The 17,222-nt window shown below is 42.4% G+C and overlaps 1 protein-coding gene across 7 annotated transcripts in view; it reads right to left on the reverse strand.

The window, feature by feature from the left end:
• LOC126198547 (brachyurin-like) overlaps positions 1-17,222 on the reverse strand; it is a 443,832-nt gene that overhangs the window by 407,950 nt on the left and 18,660 nt on the right. For 2 of the 7 annotated variants that reach the window (XM_049934967.1, XM_049934966.1), the window contains exons 4-7: positions 15,193-15,359; positions 12,409-12,507; positions 4,686-4,828; positions 1,804-1,896 (exon numbers count right to left, since the gene is read on the reverse strand). The exons of 4 other annotated variants lie outside the window; for them this stretch is intronic. In XM_049934967.1, coding sequence (XP_049790924.1) covers positions 1,804-1,896; positions 4,686-4,828; positions 12,409-12,507; positions 15,193-15,359 — 502 coding nt within the window. The remainder of the gene's footprint in view (positions 1-1,803; positions 1,897-4,685; positions 4,829-12,408; positions 12,508-15,192; positions 15,360-17,222) is intronic. One more of the 7 variants, XM_049934968.1, reaches the window with a different exon arrangement.

Below are 17,222 nucleotides of genomic sequence, written 5' to 3' on the forward strand. Positions count from 1 at the left end.
CTTGTGTACATCACAGGTTAACATCTACAGACCTAACTGACATCCATACCATCCGACTGATGTCAGACAGCTGTGAAGGGCAAAACAAAAACCAGACGATGTTGGGTATGCTGTGCTATTGGCTAACACAACAAGCTCCTGTCAACGCGAAACGAGTGAAGATATTCTATACAATGGTTGGACATTCGTTTCTACCACCCGACAGAATTTTTGGCCGAATAGAAAAGGTTCTCAGGTCTGAAGTTACAATTACCTCACCGAGTGAGTACAATGAAGTGTTTGAGGATCACGGAATAGTTTTGCAATTAGGAGAAGATGTCAACAATCTGTGTTGGAAGGATGCAGTTACTGATGTCATTAAGCCACCTAGTCAATGGCACTTCAGTATTGCCCCCGTAAAACAGGTTGTGATCACCAGAACTAAACAAAGAAACGCACTAGTGAAGTGGCTTATAGAATGAACGCTGGTGAAGGAAGAGGGATATGCAGACGAGGCAAAGCCTACTCGTCCATGCAGCCAAACGTTATCAGAATTGGAAGAGCCTTAAAGGAAGCTAAAGTAAGGGATACTGATTTCCTGCTCAATAAGCATTTCGGACAAATTTGGGAAGAAAACGAAAAATGCCGGCCGGAGTGGCCGAGCGGTTCTAGGCGCTTCAGTCTGGAACCGCGCGACCGCTACGGTCGCAGGTTCGAATCCTGCCTCGGGCATGGGTGTGTGTGATGTCCTTAGGTTAGTTAGGTTTAAGTAGCTTTAAGTTCTAGGGGACTGATGACCTCCGATGATAAGTCCCATAGTGCTCAGAGCCATTTGAAAACGAAAATCTTGGTTTCTACTAGAATGTAATCCATTGTCAGACAGCTGGGAACATTGCAGATGAAGATTCAGACTTTGAAATTCATCCAGAGGAGAATGAGTTGCCAATGTAATTTAGAGGGGACGGGTCAGGACCTGAAAGTTTGTGACGTATTAACTACCTTCAAACTATTGTTTACTGTCACATGCTTTGTATCAACTACTTTCAAACTATTGTTTAATGTCACATATTTTGTAATCACATTCAGTTTTAGTCTTTAAATCTTTTGTAACAGTATTAAGGTTTCTTTTTTATATAATGATAATATATGCACATCGATATCTACAGAAGCATTGTAGATCCCTGGGAACAGAGGCAAAACTCGATGACTCCAAATTATTTAAGGTAATAATTAACAAAATAAAAGCTGAATATTTCAGGAATTGTCAGAAATATACTCCTTAGGTAAGCATAAATCTATGATGAAAAGGAATTTCGAATACCTGCCATGTGAAGTAAGTAAGAAGTGTTTTTCGTTTCCTGAAAAAATTATTCTAGTGCACTCACTGCATTTTGCTTCTGGACACCTCAATTTAGTGTTGTATGTGTGATTTCTTAATACTGTGGGCGGAATAGCTAGTGAACTTACTTTCATGATTAGCTGGGTGCTCAAAGGTACTGTTGACACTGATATTTTATAGGCTAGGTCTATTCGTGGCCATGTTACTTCCTAAAGTGAATCCAGTTACTTAATGGGTACCTTGTACTGCTTAATAGAGAGCTGTACTAAGAGACACTTTCCTGATCGTAAGGTAAAATGTGGAAGCTTAGTGCTTTCCGTATCTATGCTAACAAAGGAAAATACAATGCTGCTGTTTTGGGTCTTTTATTGATTCACACAGAATACACGAGCAAAGCGCATCTATGATCTGATGGCGATGCCACTGTTCTCGCTGATCCAGTCCATGTAGTTGGTGACGCGAGTGAACACTGGTGGCCAGCCGACCTCGCATCCAAGGATGAAACCGAAGGACACAATTCCGATCTGCGTGGCCGATCCGTCGTCCTCGTAGATCACCAGTGGGCCGCCACTGTCGCCCTGTACACACAGACGGAGAGATTACCAGAGGACTGGAAAATGCAGACGTTCACGCGGAGCGTAGTAGTAACAAGGTACAGGAGGCATCTAACTTATACAGGGTGCGACAAGAAGGTGTGGCGAAACTTTCAGGAAACATTCTTCACACATAGAGGAATTAAATGTGTTGTATGGAAATTGGTTCGGAAAGAGACAGATATAGGACGTACCAGCAATGCACGAAACGTGTTGTTACATGAAATGATCAAAATTCCGCCTTGATTACGTTACAGACCAGATTTAAATGAATAAATGAAAATGGATAGGATTACAAAAGCATCGTAGTTGTAAGCTTAGGGACGACTCATTGTCTTGTCTGTTAATCGTCGATAACACCTCGTACTATAGCAGTCTCTCGTGTATACACAATGCTGCTGCAAGGACAGCCTCCAGCAGCTTAACCAGAGGGTCACAGTTCGCTGGAGTGCTTAGTCTACAGCTGAAGCAGCAACTATGTAATCATCATCAGCTGACGGTAACAGCGGAACTCTTCATCATGCCTAGAACAATGAACCGAACAGAGTGCAGCAAGTTATTTCACTTCCAATGAATATAAATGACAGTACGGACTCGAGTTACATTGCCTGATACTTGTATTGAATGATTCAAAGAGAAGCATAGGGGAGCACGCTTATAATTCTTTATTGGCGGAGATACGAATAAAATATATTGTAGTACATTTGTGTGTGAGAACCTATTCAATCTCAGTCAGCACCAACACAAGAAACGCCGACACCGCCCTTCCCATTAGTAGACATTTAAAGAGCCTATGACTGTGTACAGACGGAATTTTGTGCGAACTCCACAACATGTGCTTCCAGTCAGTTACGTCCGCCTTATGGCATACTTTCTAACTGTCCATCCTGTGTAAGAATCAACTAAACCCACTCGCCAAGGTTCCATCTCGTCACTGCTCCTTCCATTGTCTTCTATTTGAATTCAGAAACTGCATCTCCTGGTGCAACTACTGGCAGTACTTCTGCATCAGTCTTGGAAAATCCAGGGAATAATTATAGGAAAGAACACCCAGGCTCTTTACGCACTAGACCTTTACCTCACAATCTACAACTATTCAAATACCTATCCAAAGCACTCAAATATCTTGACCTAATCTTCGATGAAAAGTTAACCTACTAACACTCCAAAATACATCCAGCCGTACTCTTGATCTAACCCAATATTGAGATTAAATCCGTCTACAGTCTTACATACCTAAAAGTCGTTCATCGATTCCATCCTCCCCTATGCAAATACTGCATGGCTCTCTGCCTCTCCCATGTTTACCACTCTTTCCGAGACCTTGAGCGTTGCACAATCCGCCTCGATTTACGTGTTCTTTTACCCTTCCCACATGTATCCCGTACCAAATCATTAACACCTGAAGTATCTTCATTCCTATGCCTCCCCTCAAAATCAAACCCCCTACACCCAGCTATATCCTCCACCATTGAGAACCGTACTTGGCTGCCTCACCTTTCTCAGCAGTCCCACCTTCCCTAAATCTTCACACACTCCATGCACTTTTCCTGGGTAACTTCAAGCACCTTCCCCTCAAAGACCAAGACATCATTCTTGAGACGTTACCATTGTATCGATCGTACGGAACCTACTTATTCCTTCTTTTCAAATAAAGACTCAAGGCTATCGTTTCCATTCATAACGGAAGTCCTTCCGCCCCTTAGTACCGACACCTACCGATAATCGACCCACACCGTTCCTCATATAACCTAGTCTTCAGTTCTATACACGCCTAAACTTATCACCTAGGAAATGTTAGTAGGAACGCAGAGCACCATCACCCTAAGAAGTCATCAGATCGTACATACAACCGTTCCATCAAGATTATGATATTGCTTTTATTCTTGTTCAAGACTGTGATATTGCTTTTAATCTTGTTCTTATCTGTATATGTGATTGTTTTTCAATCAAAGGCTGAAGGCAGCAAAATGGACGCTGACAGCCCGCCTCCCCTAGAGGAGCAATGTAAAAGTTAAATGAAAAAAAAGTATGACGACAAAGGGAAGTAACTGTATACTACTCAGATTGTGGTAATTTCTCTGTATCTCATTGGGACATAGATAGTCGAGCGCTTCTGCACGATCTCGTTTATAGCAGCAGAAACACGCGTATGTCCGCGTGCAAGGATGTAAAAACCTGCGTATATACTATTTTTGTGTGTGTAGAAGAGATAAAAAGAAACACTTCTTCATGTAACAAAAATGTCATATGTATCTGTTTCCCCACTAGCAGTTCATGGTTCATGGAATTTTTGACTCTAGTGATACTCAGAGACGATGTTCAAACTTCAGTGTGATGAATATTGTTTTAGAGATGTTGCCTCACTCTTCTGGATTTTCTCTTGTGGGTGAAGAAGAAGAATTTGCTGCACAACACACAGATAGACACCACATAAGAACGGGTTGCCCATTCGGCTAAAGCTGCAGGCAGTTTTCGTGAAACACCTGGTTGTTACGACCGTGTTAGACAGTCACCAGAACGCCGATACCAGTTGTGCGTTAATGTAAACGGGCGGCATTCTCACCAATATCTCTGAAACAGTATTCATCACACAGCACTCTGAACACTGTCTCTGACCGTCAACAACATTAAAGCCCTAATGGCCCTTAGCAGGGGAAGGAAGCATCTGTGTCGTGCCACACAAATGTAGTGTTTCTCTTTACCTTATCTAAACACTAAAATTTTGTACACGTATTTTTTCTACTCCCTGTGTGTTGTGCGTGTATACGTACGTTGCAAGTGCTGACGCCGTTGTCGCCGGACGTGCAGATGTGCATGTCGTCGTTGATCTGGAGCAAGTAGCGCAGGTTGCAGGTCAGGTGGCTGATGACAGGTGCCACAGCGTAACGCAGAACCTCGCTGATCTGTTCAGATGCTGCAACACGAAAATGGCAACTGTGTACTCTCGCTGAGCGTAATGCAATAAGGAATGAGGAACTGCGGCATTAGCTGGACCCGCCGACTGCTGAAGTATCAGCTTATGAACTGCAACCCTACATGACTGAGAGAGAACCAAGAAGATGAGGTCTTACATCAAGACAACGAGACGCGCCACGTTCGAATACCCACCTACAACAACCTTCTGGAAGCAGTGAAGAAACGAGCGTCGGGGAGGACTAGGAAGGATTTCCTGAGACCCTGATAGCCATCTCCCAAAGTATTTGACCGAAATTCATAGAGTAAAACAGAAATGATTTCTGGCGCTCCCCAAGGCAGTGTTATAAGCCCTTCGCTGTTTCTTATCTATACAAATGATTTGGGAGACAATCTGAGCAGCCATCTTAGGTTGTTTTCAGATGACGCTGTCGTTTATCGACTAGTAAAGTCATTAGAAGATCAAAACAAGTTGCAAAACGATGTGTTTGGTGCGAAAATTGGCAGTTGACCCTAAATATCGAAAAGTGCGAGGTCGTCCACATGAGCACTAAACTGGATCCGTTAAACTTCGGCTACGCGATAAATAAGTCAAATCTAAAGGCTATAAATTCAAATTAATACCTAGGAATTACAAAAAATGGCTCTGAGCACTATGGGACTTAACATCTATTGTCATCAGTCCCCTAGAACTTAGAACTACTTAAACCTAACTAACCTAAAGACAGCACACAACACCCAGCCATCACGAAGCAGAGAAAATACATGACCCCGCTGGGAATCGAACCCGGGAACCCGGGCGTGGGAAGCGAGAACGCTACCGCACGACCACGAGATGCGGGCCTTAGGAATTACAGTTACGAAGAACTTAAACTGAAAAGAACACAGAGAAAATGTTGTGGGGTAATATAACCAAAGACTGCGTTTTATTGGCAGGGCACTTAGAAAATGTAACAGATCTACGAAACAGACTGTCTACACTACGCTTGTCCGTCCTGTTTTAGAATACTTCTGCTCGGTTTGGGTTTCTTACTAAATAGAATTGACGGAGTACCATCGAAAAAGTTCAGAGAAGGTCTGCACGTTTCGTATTATCGTGAAATAGGGGAGAGAGTGTCATTGAAATGATACAGGATTTGGGGTGAACATCATTCGAATAAAGTTGTTTCCCGTTGCGGCGGAATCTTTTCACAAATTTTCTATTTTGTTGACGCCGATCTACAAAGGCAGAAATGATCACGATATAGGGAAATGATAGATCTCACTGAAAGTATATAAGTGTTGGTTTCTTCCGCGAGCTGTACGACATTGGAATATTAGAGGATTGTGAAGGTGGTTGGACGAACCCTCTGCCAGGCACTTAAATGTGACTTGCAGAGTATCCATCCAGATGTAGATGTAGATGTACACCTTGGGTGGAACAGCAGAGCGGCCCCTGTGAATTGCAACTTGCACCTCAGCTCGCCTTGGGCTATCCATCCAGACAAATAAGAAATCCAGCTTCGTTATGATACCAAGTACAGTAGTGTAATGTTGCCTACTGCAATGCTGTGTAGTGTAGTGTTGTATGGTAGCATAGTCCAGAACTGTAAATTACAAAATTTGTGATCTGTCAATAATACATAGTGTACCAAACCAGTGTTGTATGCCTTCTAGGTTCTGGATGAACATATATCCGTGTGCCAGATGGCCAAATGGTAGTATGTAGACGTTTATTTTTATTATTATTATTTTTCTTTTTATGTGGATATTCTGTGTAGATTTTTTCTCCTTAAACGGCGTAATGCTTAGTTATTACTACCACATCTGAAATTGTGTTAAAATATTATTTGCTGTATTCATGCCAATTCGTGCGCAGCATTCGGTCTATTCTTGTATATAGACAACAAACTAAAGGAAAATAACAAATAAATAAAAAGAAATGAACACTTGCTCGAAACCCCTTCATTTGGTGAACATTCACCGGATGTGCCATTGGTTATTTTGCAAGTGGCTCTGAGCACTATGGGACTCAACTTCTCAGGTCATTAGTCCCCTAGAACTTAGAACTAGTTAAACCTAACTAACCTAAGGACATCACACACATCCATGCCCGAGGCAGGATTCGAACCTGCGACCGTAGCGGTCGCGCGGTTCCAGACAGTAGCGCCTAGAACCGCTCGGCCAGCCCGGCCGGCGGTTATTTTGCAAACTGCTTTTGGCCAGGCATGTTAACATTTATCGAAGTAATTCGTGTTCCACAACTGAAGGTGAGATAAATACTGCAGCTGAATCTCAGTACCTTGGTCAATCTACATGAGTCATTGGCACTATTTTATCTTACATTTGAGATTCAAGCAGCTCCCTTTCTTCACTTCCTCAAACAACTTTTGTGGCGAAGGAACTTTATATCACGATTTTTCCTTTTGCGAGAAGGAAGCTAAAGTACGATGGAACGAAGATAAGGGTTAAGTGGATTAGGTCCAAGAAAATGCCCTGAATATCGTTTTTAGTATATTAAAATTTCTACATGATATATATATATTTTGCATTTACCTTAATTCATTTTTAATTTATTTTTTAAAAATGCTCATATAGGCTTGGCGTGAAATATTCCCTGGCGAAATATGTCATTTAAATTTTCAGAAAATTTGCAGATAATATATCTGCAGTACGTGTAGTCACAGTTCGCTAATCTGGTACTACAGGCGGTTGTTTCCATTTCAGAAGGCGAATATCCGGAGCGCCAATATGATAGTTTGGGGTGGAGTGGGGGGTGGGGGTCAAGGTCTGGAGGTATGGAGTATTTTTAATAATTTCACAGATGAATAATGACTTCAAGCACCCATAAAAAAAATTCCTGTTCCGACCCTATTATAAACCTGCATAATAACGACTTTTAAATAATTTTCTTGAAACAAAATCACCTGGCTACAGTATGTATTTTTTTCCTTTTCATGAGGGCTAGGTGGGGGTGGGGGGAGGCGCAGCCCCCCTTGTCTCCGGGTACGAGCGCCCTTGCGAATATCAAGAACAACGAACACGTTTGTTGTTTATTTGTGAATTTTATTGTTGGGTCAGTGCAAATATGGCATGATTCAGTAACCGAATTTTTAAAAAGAAGAAATCTCCAGGGAAGCACATGAGAAATAGAATAACGACAGTTTCTTGCGAAAATGGGGACATTGCTACTGGCAGTGCAGTCGCTGTGTGGGAGGAGGCGACGTCAACTACGACATCCGGTGCAAAGAAGCTCCATGCATATGAGGACCAGAATTCCGGTCAAAACTATATTGCCTCATACTCTCATTCTGATTCTGTGTGCGATCATGAAGACTTCTCTTTAGAACTGTGTAGGGCACAAATCTCTTAAAGACGGCTTCATCATGTCCATGACAGTTTTTAGCAGACTCTGGTTACTTTTATAAACACGCCCCTGACCTTATTATCTGCTGCATTTGCACCAACAGTCTGGTCACTTCGGACATAACCCATGTAAAGGTTACAGACAGATAGACATAGTGCATTACAGTTTACACTTGGGAACAAATAGTGCTGTTGCGACATACAACAAGGAATATATTATTAAATACCATGTTGTTGTTGTTGTGGTCTTCAGCCCTGAGACTGGTTTGATGCAGCTCTCCATGCTACTCTATCCTGTGCAAGCTTCTTCATCTCCCAGTACCTACTGCAACCTACATCCTTCTGAATCTGCTTAGTGTATTCATCTCTTGGTCTCCCCCTACGATTTTTACCCTCCACGATGCCCTCCAATACTAAATTGGTGATCCCTTGATGCCTCAGAACATGTCCTACCAACCGATCCCTTCTTCTGGTCAAGTTGTGCCACAAACTCCTCTTCTCCCCAATCCTATTCAATACCTCCTCATTAGTTATGTGATCTACCTATCTAATCTTCAGCATTCTTCTGTACCACCACATTTCGAAAGCTTCTATTCTCTTCTTGTCCAAACTATTTACCGTCCATGTTTCACTTCCATACATGGCTACACTCCATACAAATACTTTCAGAAATGACTTCCTGACACTTAAATCTATATTCGATGTTAACAAATTTCTCTTCTTCAGAAACGCTTTCCTTGCCATTGCCAGTCTACATTTTATATCCTCTCTACTTCGACCATCATCGGTTATTTTGCTCCCCAAATAGCAAAACTCCTTTACTACATTAAGTGCCTCATTTCCTAATCTAATTCCCTCAGCATCACCCGACTTAATTCGACTACATTCCATTATCCTCGTTTTGCTTTTGTTGATGTTCATCTTATATCCTCCCTTCAAGACACCATCCATTCCGTTCAACTGCTCTTCCAAGTCCTTTGCTGTCTCTGACAGAATTACAATGTCATCGGCGAACCTCAAAGTTTTTATTTCTTCTCCATGGATTTTAATACCTACTCCGAATTTTTCGTTTGTTTCCTTTACTGCTTGCTCAATATACAGATTGGATAACATCGGGGAGAGGCTACAACCCTGTCTTACTCCCTTCCCAATCGCTGCTTCCCTTTCATGTCCCTCGACTCTTATAACTGCCATCTGGTTTCTGTACAAATTGTAAATAGCCTTTCGCTCCCTGTATTTTACCCCTGCCACCTTTAGAATTTGAAAGAGAGTATTCCAGTCAACATTGTCAAAAGCTTTCTCTAAGTCTACAAATGCTAGAAACGTAGGTTTGCCTTTCCTTAATCTTTCTTCGAAGATAAGTCGTAAGGTCAGTATTGCCTCACGTGTTCCAGTATTTTTACGGAATCCAAACTGATCTTCCCCGAGGCCGGCTTCTACTAGTTTTTCCATTCGTCTGTAAAGAATTCGTGTTAGTATTTTGCAGCTGTGGCTTATTAAACTGATTGTCCGGTAATTTTCACATCTATCAACACCTGCTTTCTTTGGGATTTGAATTATTATATTCTTCTTGAAGTCTGAGGGTATTTCGCCTGTCTCATACATCTTGCTCACCAGATGGTAGAGTTTTGTCATGACTGGCTCTCCCAAGGCCATCAGTAGTTCTAATGGAATGTTGTCTACTCCGGGGGCCTTGTTTCGACTCAGGTCTTTCAGTGCTCTGTCAAACTCTTCACGCAGTATCGTATCTCCCATTTCATCTTCATCTACATCCTCTTCCATTTCCATAATATTGTCCTCAAGTACATCGCCCTTGTATAGACCCTCTATATACTCCTTCCACCTTTCTGCTTTCCCTTCTTTGCTTAGAACTGGGTTTCCATCTGAGCTCTTGATGTTCGTACAAGTGGTTCTCTTATCTCCAAATGTCTCTTTAATTTTCCTGTAGGCAGTATCTATCTTACCCCTAGTGAGAAAAGCCTCTACATCCTTACATTTGTCCTCTAGCCATCCCTGCTTAGCCATTTTGCACTTCCTGTCGATCTCATTTTTGAGACGTTTCTATTCCTTTTTGCCTGCTTCATTTACTGCATTTGTATATTTTCTCCTTTCATCAATTAAATTCAATATTTCTTCTGTTACCCAAGGATTTCTACTAGCCCTCGTCTTTTTACCTACTTGATCCTCTGCTGCCTTCACTACTTCATCCCTCAAAGCTACCCATTCCTCTTCTACTGTATTTCTTTCCCCCATTCCTGTCAATTGTTCCCTTATGCTCTCCCTGAAACTCTGTACAACCTCTGGTTCTTTCAGTTTATCCAGGTCCCATCTCCTTAAATTCCCACCTTTTTGCAGTTTCTTCAGTTTTAATCTACAGGTCATAACTTATGGACTGCGAGTATGCGAGTCATTCAGAGACGATGAGAGAAAAAGGAATGTAGCGAAGATAGAGGATTGGGTGAGGCATAATATATAGAGGTCGAAAACTGATGATAGAAGCATAGTTGTCTAGTGGCGCAGAAAATACTTCCTATGGACCGGGAGTCACTAAACTGTTGCTGAAACTTTAGTCGCCGTCCGCAACCGCACCCTCCAAAAATGCTTTTTCCTCCTGTAACGAATATTTTCAATCGATCTGTTAAAGATATAAAATTGTCAGTATTTGTACGGAATATCAGTGCACACATATTGCGATAATCTTTACTAAAGATGCCGAAAAAGTAAAGATGAATACCAACAGTAGATGTTGAAAAAAAGTTGTTTTCATTTTTTCAGCAATATATGAATTATTACTTAAAGAATAATTAAGGATGTCCAGCGGACGAGTCCCTGATTTCAGTATTAAATATCTCAAAAGCTAAGATCGATAGACAAGTGCAACAAACGGGATGTTCGTTGTGAAAGCTGTAGGAACTTTATACAGAAAAGCTGATAACAGATAGCGTTGTAATCGCAATACGTAGTGGTTATAAGTAGTGCACCACAGCTAAGAGCGATCAGTTCTGCAGTTGAAACGTGAAAGGAGGTTAGTGTAGCGAAGGAAGAGGTTAAAGTCATCTCTTCCGTTGAACAACGTGTTTTTTCTGGTACTGGAATACCATAGGTTAGAACACAGCCCTACGACAACAAGGCACAGTTTGCAAACAGGATTTAATGTTCCAAAAGAATTCGATACGAAAACTATTCGCCGGATTCCAGTGGACAGGCAGTGTGGCTCATCATCTAGGAGGGATTTTTGGCCCGGGCAAACTGTAGTTGCTCCTGAACATGTCATCACGATTTCTGGAATTGTTTATCAAAATTCGAGGATATCCGTCCGAAGGACTGTAGAAAAGACTGGTCTGAACCGTTCCAGCACGCAGAACATACCGAGACAGAGCCTATATATGTGTCCATTCAAGATTCAAAGCCACCGGGCCATACCTGAGCCGTGCGACATAGGGCTGCCTTTGCGAACCAGATCTTCATAATGGTTGCTAATTAAGGTTTTCATGTTGGCTGCATCTGGTTCACAGATGAGGCACGCTTCCACCTGAACGGAGTCGTGAATAAACAGACATGGTGATTTTGGGGCACCGAAAATCTCCATTTGTGTGAAGCGGAACCATTGCATTCTCAGAGATTTACTGTTTGGGCTGTGGTATGCAGCAGAGGACGCTAGCGTTGGAGGATCAACCACGTACTGAGTGATTTGCGCAAGATGGATCCAGACCACATCGCACCAAACAGATTTTTCACTTACTAGATGAACGCATCGGGATGTCATTGTGTTTGTCTACTGCCAATTCGTTGGCGCAGTGATGGATTGGCACCAATATTCGCCCTATCTGACTCTTTGTGGTTACTTTTTGTGAGACACATTGCAAGACAATATCTACCGGAACCATCTCACCGCACTCGGCGAGCTTGAATCGGCGATCTAATTACATCTGAGTCCATTTTTGTTGAGAAACTACAAGAAGTGATGGTAACATTTATTGTTCGTTTGCGCGACCAGATTGTGATGTGATTGTAAATATTGATTGAGGAGCAGGAATCTGTTTCATTAGCAAAGCAACGCGAGAACAAAGGAGAGCCCTAAGTATTGCTTACATTATTATACTTGCACACCACGCACGTTTATCAACGCGTGCGCACACGTGCGCGCGCACACACACACACACACACACACACGCACACACACACACACACACACACACACAGGTATATATATGTTACCAACAGAGGAGTACTCACAGTCGCTCTCCAGTCCCCATCCACTGACGGTCGTCTCAGCTCCGACGAACTTGTTGTTCAGCTCGCTGCTACTGGGCAGGTTCACAGGCTGGATGTATTCTGTAGGCAGAGAGAAGTCTCCTTGTCTCACATTGCAGCACACCTCCCAAAGGAGATGAACAGCAGCAACGACTCTCCTTGTGACAATGGACGGCAAGGGAAGAAAAACATGTGATCTATACTAGTTATAGACTGAGGTGGCAAAAGTCATGGGACGGAGGTATGTACACACACAGATGGCGGTACTATCACGTACACAATATTCAAAAGGGCAGGCGATGCTCGGCGTGATTATGGCCTGACGACGGGAATTAACAGGCCTTGAATGGGAAATGGGGAGCTAGACACATGGGACATTCCATTTCGGAAATCGTTAGGGAATACAGTATCTCGAGATACACAGCGTCAAGAGTGTGCAAATAATACCAAATTTCAGGCATTCCCTCACCACAGGTAACGTAATGGCCGACGGCCTTCTCTTAACGACCGAGAGCAGCGGCGTTTGCTTAGTCGTCAGTGCTAACAAACAAGCGACACTGCCTGAAGTAACCTTGGAAATCAGTGTGAGATGTACGACGAACGTATCCGCTAGGACACCGCTGCAGAATTTGGCGTTAATGGGATGTAGTAGCAAACGACCGACTTGAACGCCTTTACTAACAGCATGACATCACCTACAGCGCTTCTCCTGCACTCGTGGCCGTATCTGTTGGGCCCTAGACGACTGTAAAACCGTTGCCTGGTCAGATGAGCCCCGATTTCAGTTGGTAAGAGCTGGTGGTAGGGTTCGAGTGTGGCGCAGACCCCACGAAGTCATGGGTCCAAGTTAGTTAGTTAGATGGTTATGTGTTCCATTGATTTGTCGCACGATACGGTAGCCGGTATGATGTGGAACCTGTCAAGTGCACAGGAAATGCACATATGTATTGTAATATATATATATATATATATATATATATATATATATATATATATATATATATATATATATATATTACAATACAGAGTTAAAGATTAATATTTCTATTATTTACCCCATACCCTTAAATGGCACAAAATGCATATACTATATTTATAGATTATATTTATTCCTATTCAAGAATTCATCTATGGTATAGAAGGAGTAGTCAAGGAAAAATGATTTCAATTTATTTTTGAAGTTATTACTGCTGTCTGTCAGACATTTTATTTCATCTGGTAATTTCTCGAAAATTTTTATAGCAGCATATTTTACCCCTTTCTGTGCCAAAGATAGGTTGAGTAAAGGATAGTGTAAGTCTTTCTTTTTTCTGGTATTATGAATGTCACTGTTGTTTCTAAACTGGTCCATGTTGTTGAGAACAAATTTCATTAGTGATTAAATGTGCTGTGAGGCTGTTGTAAGAATTCCGAATCTTTTAAAAAGATGCCTTCAAGATGTGTGACTATGAACCGCACACATTATTCTAACCACTTTCTTTTGAAAAGTGAATACTTTTTGTCTAAATGTTGAGTTACCCCAAAATATTATTCCGTATGACATCAGAGAGTGAAAGTATGGAAAGTATGATAGCTTACTAATTTCTATATCCCTAAAATTGACAATTATTCTGATTGCAAAAATTGCTGAACCTACTCGCTTTAGAAGATCCAAAACATGAATTTTCCAGTTAAGATTCTCATCTATATGTACACCCAAAAACTTAGTATGCTCTACCCTGTCTGCTGACTTCTGTTGATGTGTTATATTTATTGAAGGAACTGTACTTTTTGCAACAGAAAATTGGATGTACTGTGTTTTTTTAAAGTTTAGAGCAAGCCCGTTTGCAGAAAACCAATTAATGACTTTTCCAAAGACCTTATTTGCATCATTTTCAATTTGAGTTTCTTTAAAGTAGTCAATAAGGCCCTGTGCAAGCTGGTGGTGTATCCATAATGGTGTCGGCTGTGTTTACAAGGAATCGACTGGGTCTTCTGGTCCAGATGAACCGAACGATGACTGGAAAATGGTTATGTTCGGCTTCTAGGAGACCATTTGCAGCCATTCATAGACTTCATGTTCCCAAACAACGATGGAATTTTTGTGGATGGGAATGCACCATGTCACCGGGCCACAGTTGTTCGTCAGTAGTTTGAAGAACATTCTGGAAAATTCGAGCGAATGATCTGACCATCCAGATCGCCCGACATGAATTCCGTCGAACGGTTATGAGACTTAATCGAAAGATCAGTTGTTGCACAGCATCATGTACCGGCAACACTTCCGTGTTTAGGGGCACCTATAGAGGCAGCGTGGCTCACTATTTTTGCAGGGGACTTCTAACGACTTGCTAAGTCCATACCACATCGAGTTGCTGCAATATGCCAGGCAAAAGGAGGTCCGTCACTTTATCAGCAGGTATCCCATGACTTTTGCTACCTCAGTGTCTTTTTGTCCGCTGAGATTGCTGTAGAACTGCAGAACATTGTAAGTGAAAACAAATAAGCAAAAATTTGTGTTCTAATTAAGTGTAAAATTAATTTTGTCCAAATGGATTATAACCGGTAAGTTGATGGTCAGTGTCCACTAAGATAACGGTCGTTCATTCAGTTTTACTAGGTAGAGACTCTCGCTGCAATAGGTAGGCAGTTTTAAGTTATACTGTACAATTAAAACTGCGGACCTCTCGCACCAACTGTCTATGCTATACAATGTACTCGTATAGCGTTGACTGCCGTGCGTCTGAACTGGAGCGCAACGACACCAGTCACTGTGGGAGTGCTCACCGTTGAAGGAGACGGCGCTGGGCAACTGCACGAGGGCGATGTCGTTGGAGGGCGGGCTAGCGACGTATCTGTTATGCACGATCTTGGTCGTGCTCGAGAGCACCACCTGCTGGGCCTCCTCCTGGCGAACGTACAGAGCGCCCAGGTGAATCTCGAAGAGCGTGCCCCTGCAATACAACACAGAGAGCTTGTCATAAACGCAGTACGCCAGAGGCGGACTAAGCATGGCGGTTGTTCATTCAGTCATTCGTTCGTCATATTCTGTAGATCCAAAAAAGGATAACAGGGGCATACATTAAAAAGGCAGACAAAACAGAGAAACTTAATCAATGCGTTGTATTAACATTAAACCATCACTATACAGTACAACAAGCTCTCGAATACCAGGGCGCTGATTATTCTGTTTCTGGATTATCCGTGCACAGTTCAGCGATTGTCGAAAAACTATAAACGAATTCTGAAGTATCTATGAGGGGCAGTCAAATGAAAACCGAACACCCACCACAATAGGACCGTGGAATGGTTCCATTCAAAAGTAATCACCGCTCGCATTGAGACATTTATCCCACTGGGAGACGCCACGATCAGTTCCTGTTTCGCAGGATGCAGCCAGCCGCTGAAGGATCCAGAACCTTACCCATTTTTGCACTTCCTCGTCCGACTGAAACTCAAGTCCACGCATGCCTCACCTCATTTCACCAAAGATCTGAAAATCAGACGGCGAAAGATCCAGTTTGCACGGAAGATGTTTCAGTGTTTCGCAACCTAATTGCTGAAGCGTAGCCTTCGTCCAGTTCGCAATGTGAAGGCGGGCGTTATCAGGCAACAGGCTGATCCCATCCGACAGCATTCGAGGGCAAACGGCAAAGCCAACAGTGGAAACATCCCTCATCTCGCCTGCGAAAGAAATCCAAATCTGTTCACACAAGTTACGGTAAGGTGCTGGTGACTTCGCCTTTCGATTGCAGTTACCGTCCGCTCATCGAGTTCCTCGAGCGTCGAACCACAATCAATGCGCTACGAAGACACTTCGCAGAAACTGCAACGTGCCATAAAGTCAGAACACCCAGGAATGCTGTCGGACAGAATCATCTTGTTGCATGTCAACGGCCGCCCCCACACTGCCATCGGACGAAGACAACGCTTCAGTGATTTGGTTGGGAAACATCATAACATCCTTCGTATAACCCGGATCGTTCACCGTGTGATTTTCACGTCTTTTACGACCTGAGGAAAGACGTGCGTGGACTTTGGCACCAGCCAGACGAGGAAATGCAAGAGTGGTTGCGTTCTACGAAACATGAATTGATCGTCTCTTCTCCCAGTGGGATAGATGCCTTAACGTTTGTGGTAATTATTTTTGAGTGGAACCATTCCAAGGTCCCGCTGTGGTGGGTGTTTCATGTGACTCCCCCCTTATATATTACTGACTAACCCGTTTCATGGCTCACAGTTCATCGTTCATGATTCGCAATTTCAGTTGCAGGATGCCTATCTAACTGCTTGCAGAGGCAGCAAAACTTTGATTTTCAATATTTCATGTTATTACTTACTGAATTCAAACATTTGAAATTTTATCATAATTTTCTCATTAAGAGTTATGATCTTACGTTAAAGATCTGAGACAGTAAGTCAAGTGCTACAAACTGATTCTCTCGAGCCAGGATAATTCACTATGCGCAAATTACCACGATTATATTTACCCTGCAGTAGAGAATGTGAGCACTTAGTCTTCCAACAAACTTTAGCCACAATTTCAAAGATTTTTGAAATTTTTTCTCGCTGACAATCCCCGCAAGATTATGAAAGGAAAGGAGTGTATCGCTTACCATACTGTTCTTGCAGTAAGACTTCTGCATCGGTCATGACATTTTACTTTGTTACTTCTTCACTACAAGCTCTACTCGGAACACGTTTTCCAAGCAGTATCCATATATACCACTGAATATGCTCGCAAAATTACACCATTATACGAATCATAGATCAGTAGATGCGGGAAAAACTAGCTTTTGCTTCACACGGATGCAAAT

Source organism: Schistocerca nitens, chromosome 8 (genome assembly GCF_023898315.1).
Source record: "Schistocerca nitens isolate TAMUIC-IGC-003100 chromosome 8, iqSchNite1.1, whole genome shotgun sequence".
NCBI classification, from domain to species: Eukaryota; Metazoa; Arthropoda; class Insecta; order Orthoptera; family Acrididae; genus Schistocerca; species Schistocerca nitens.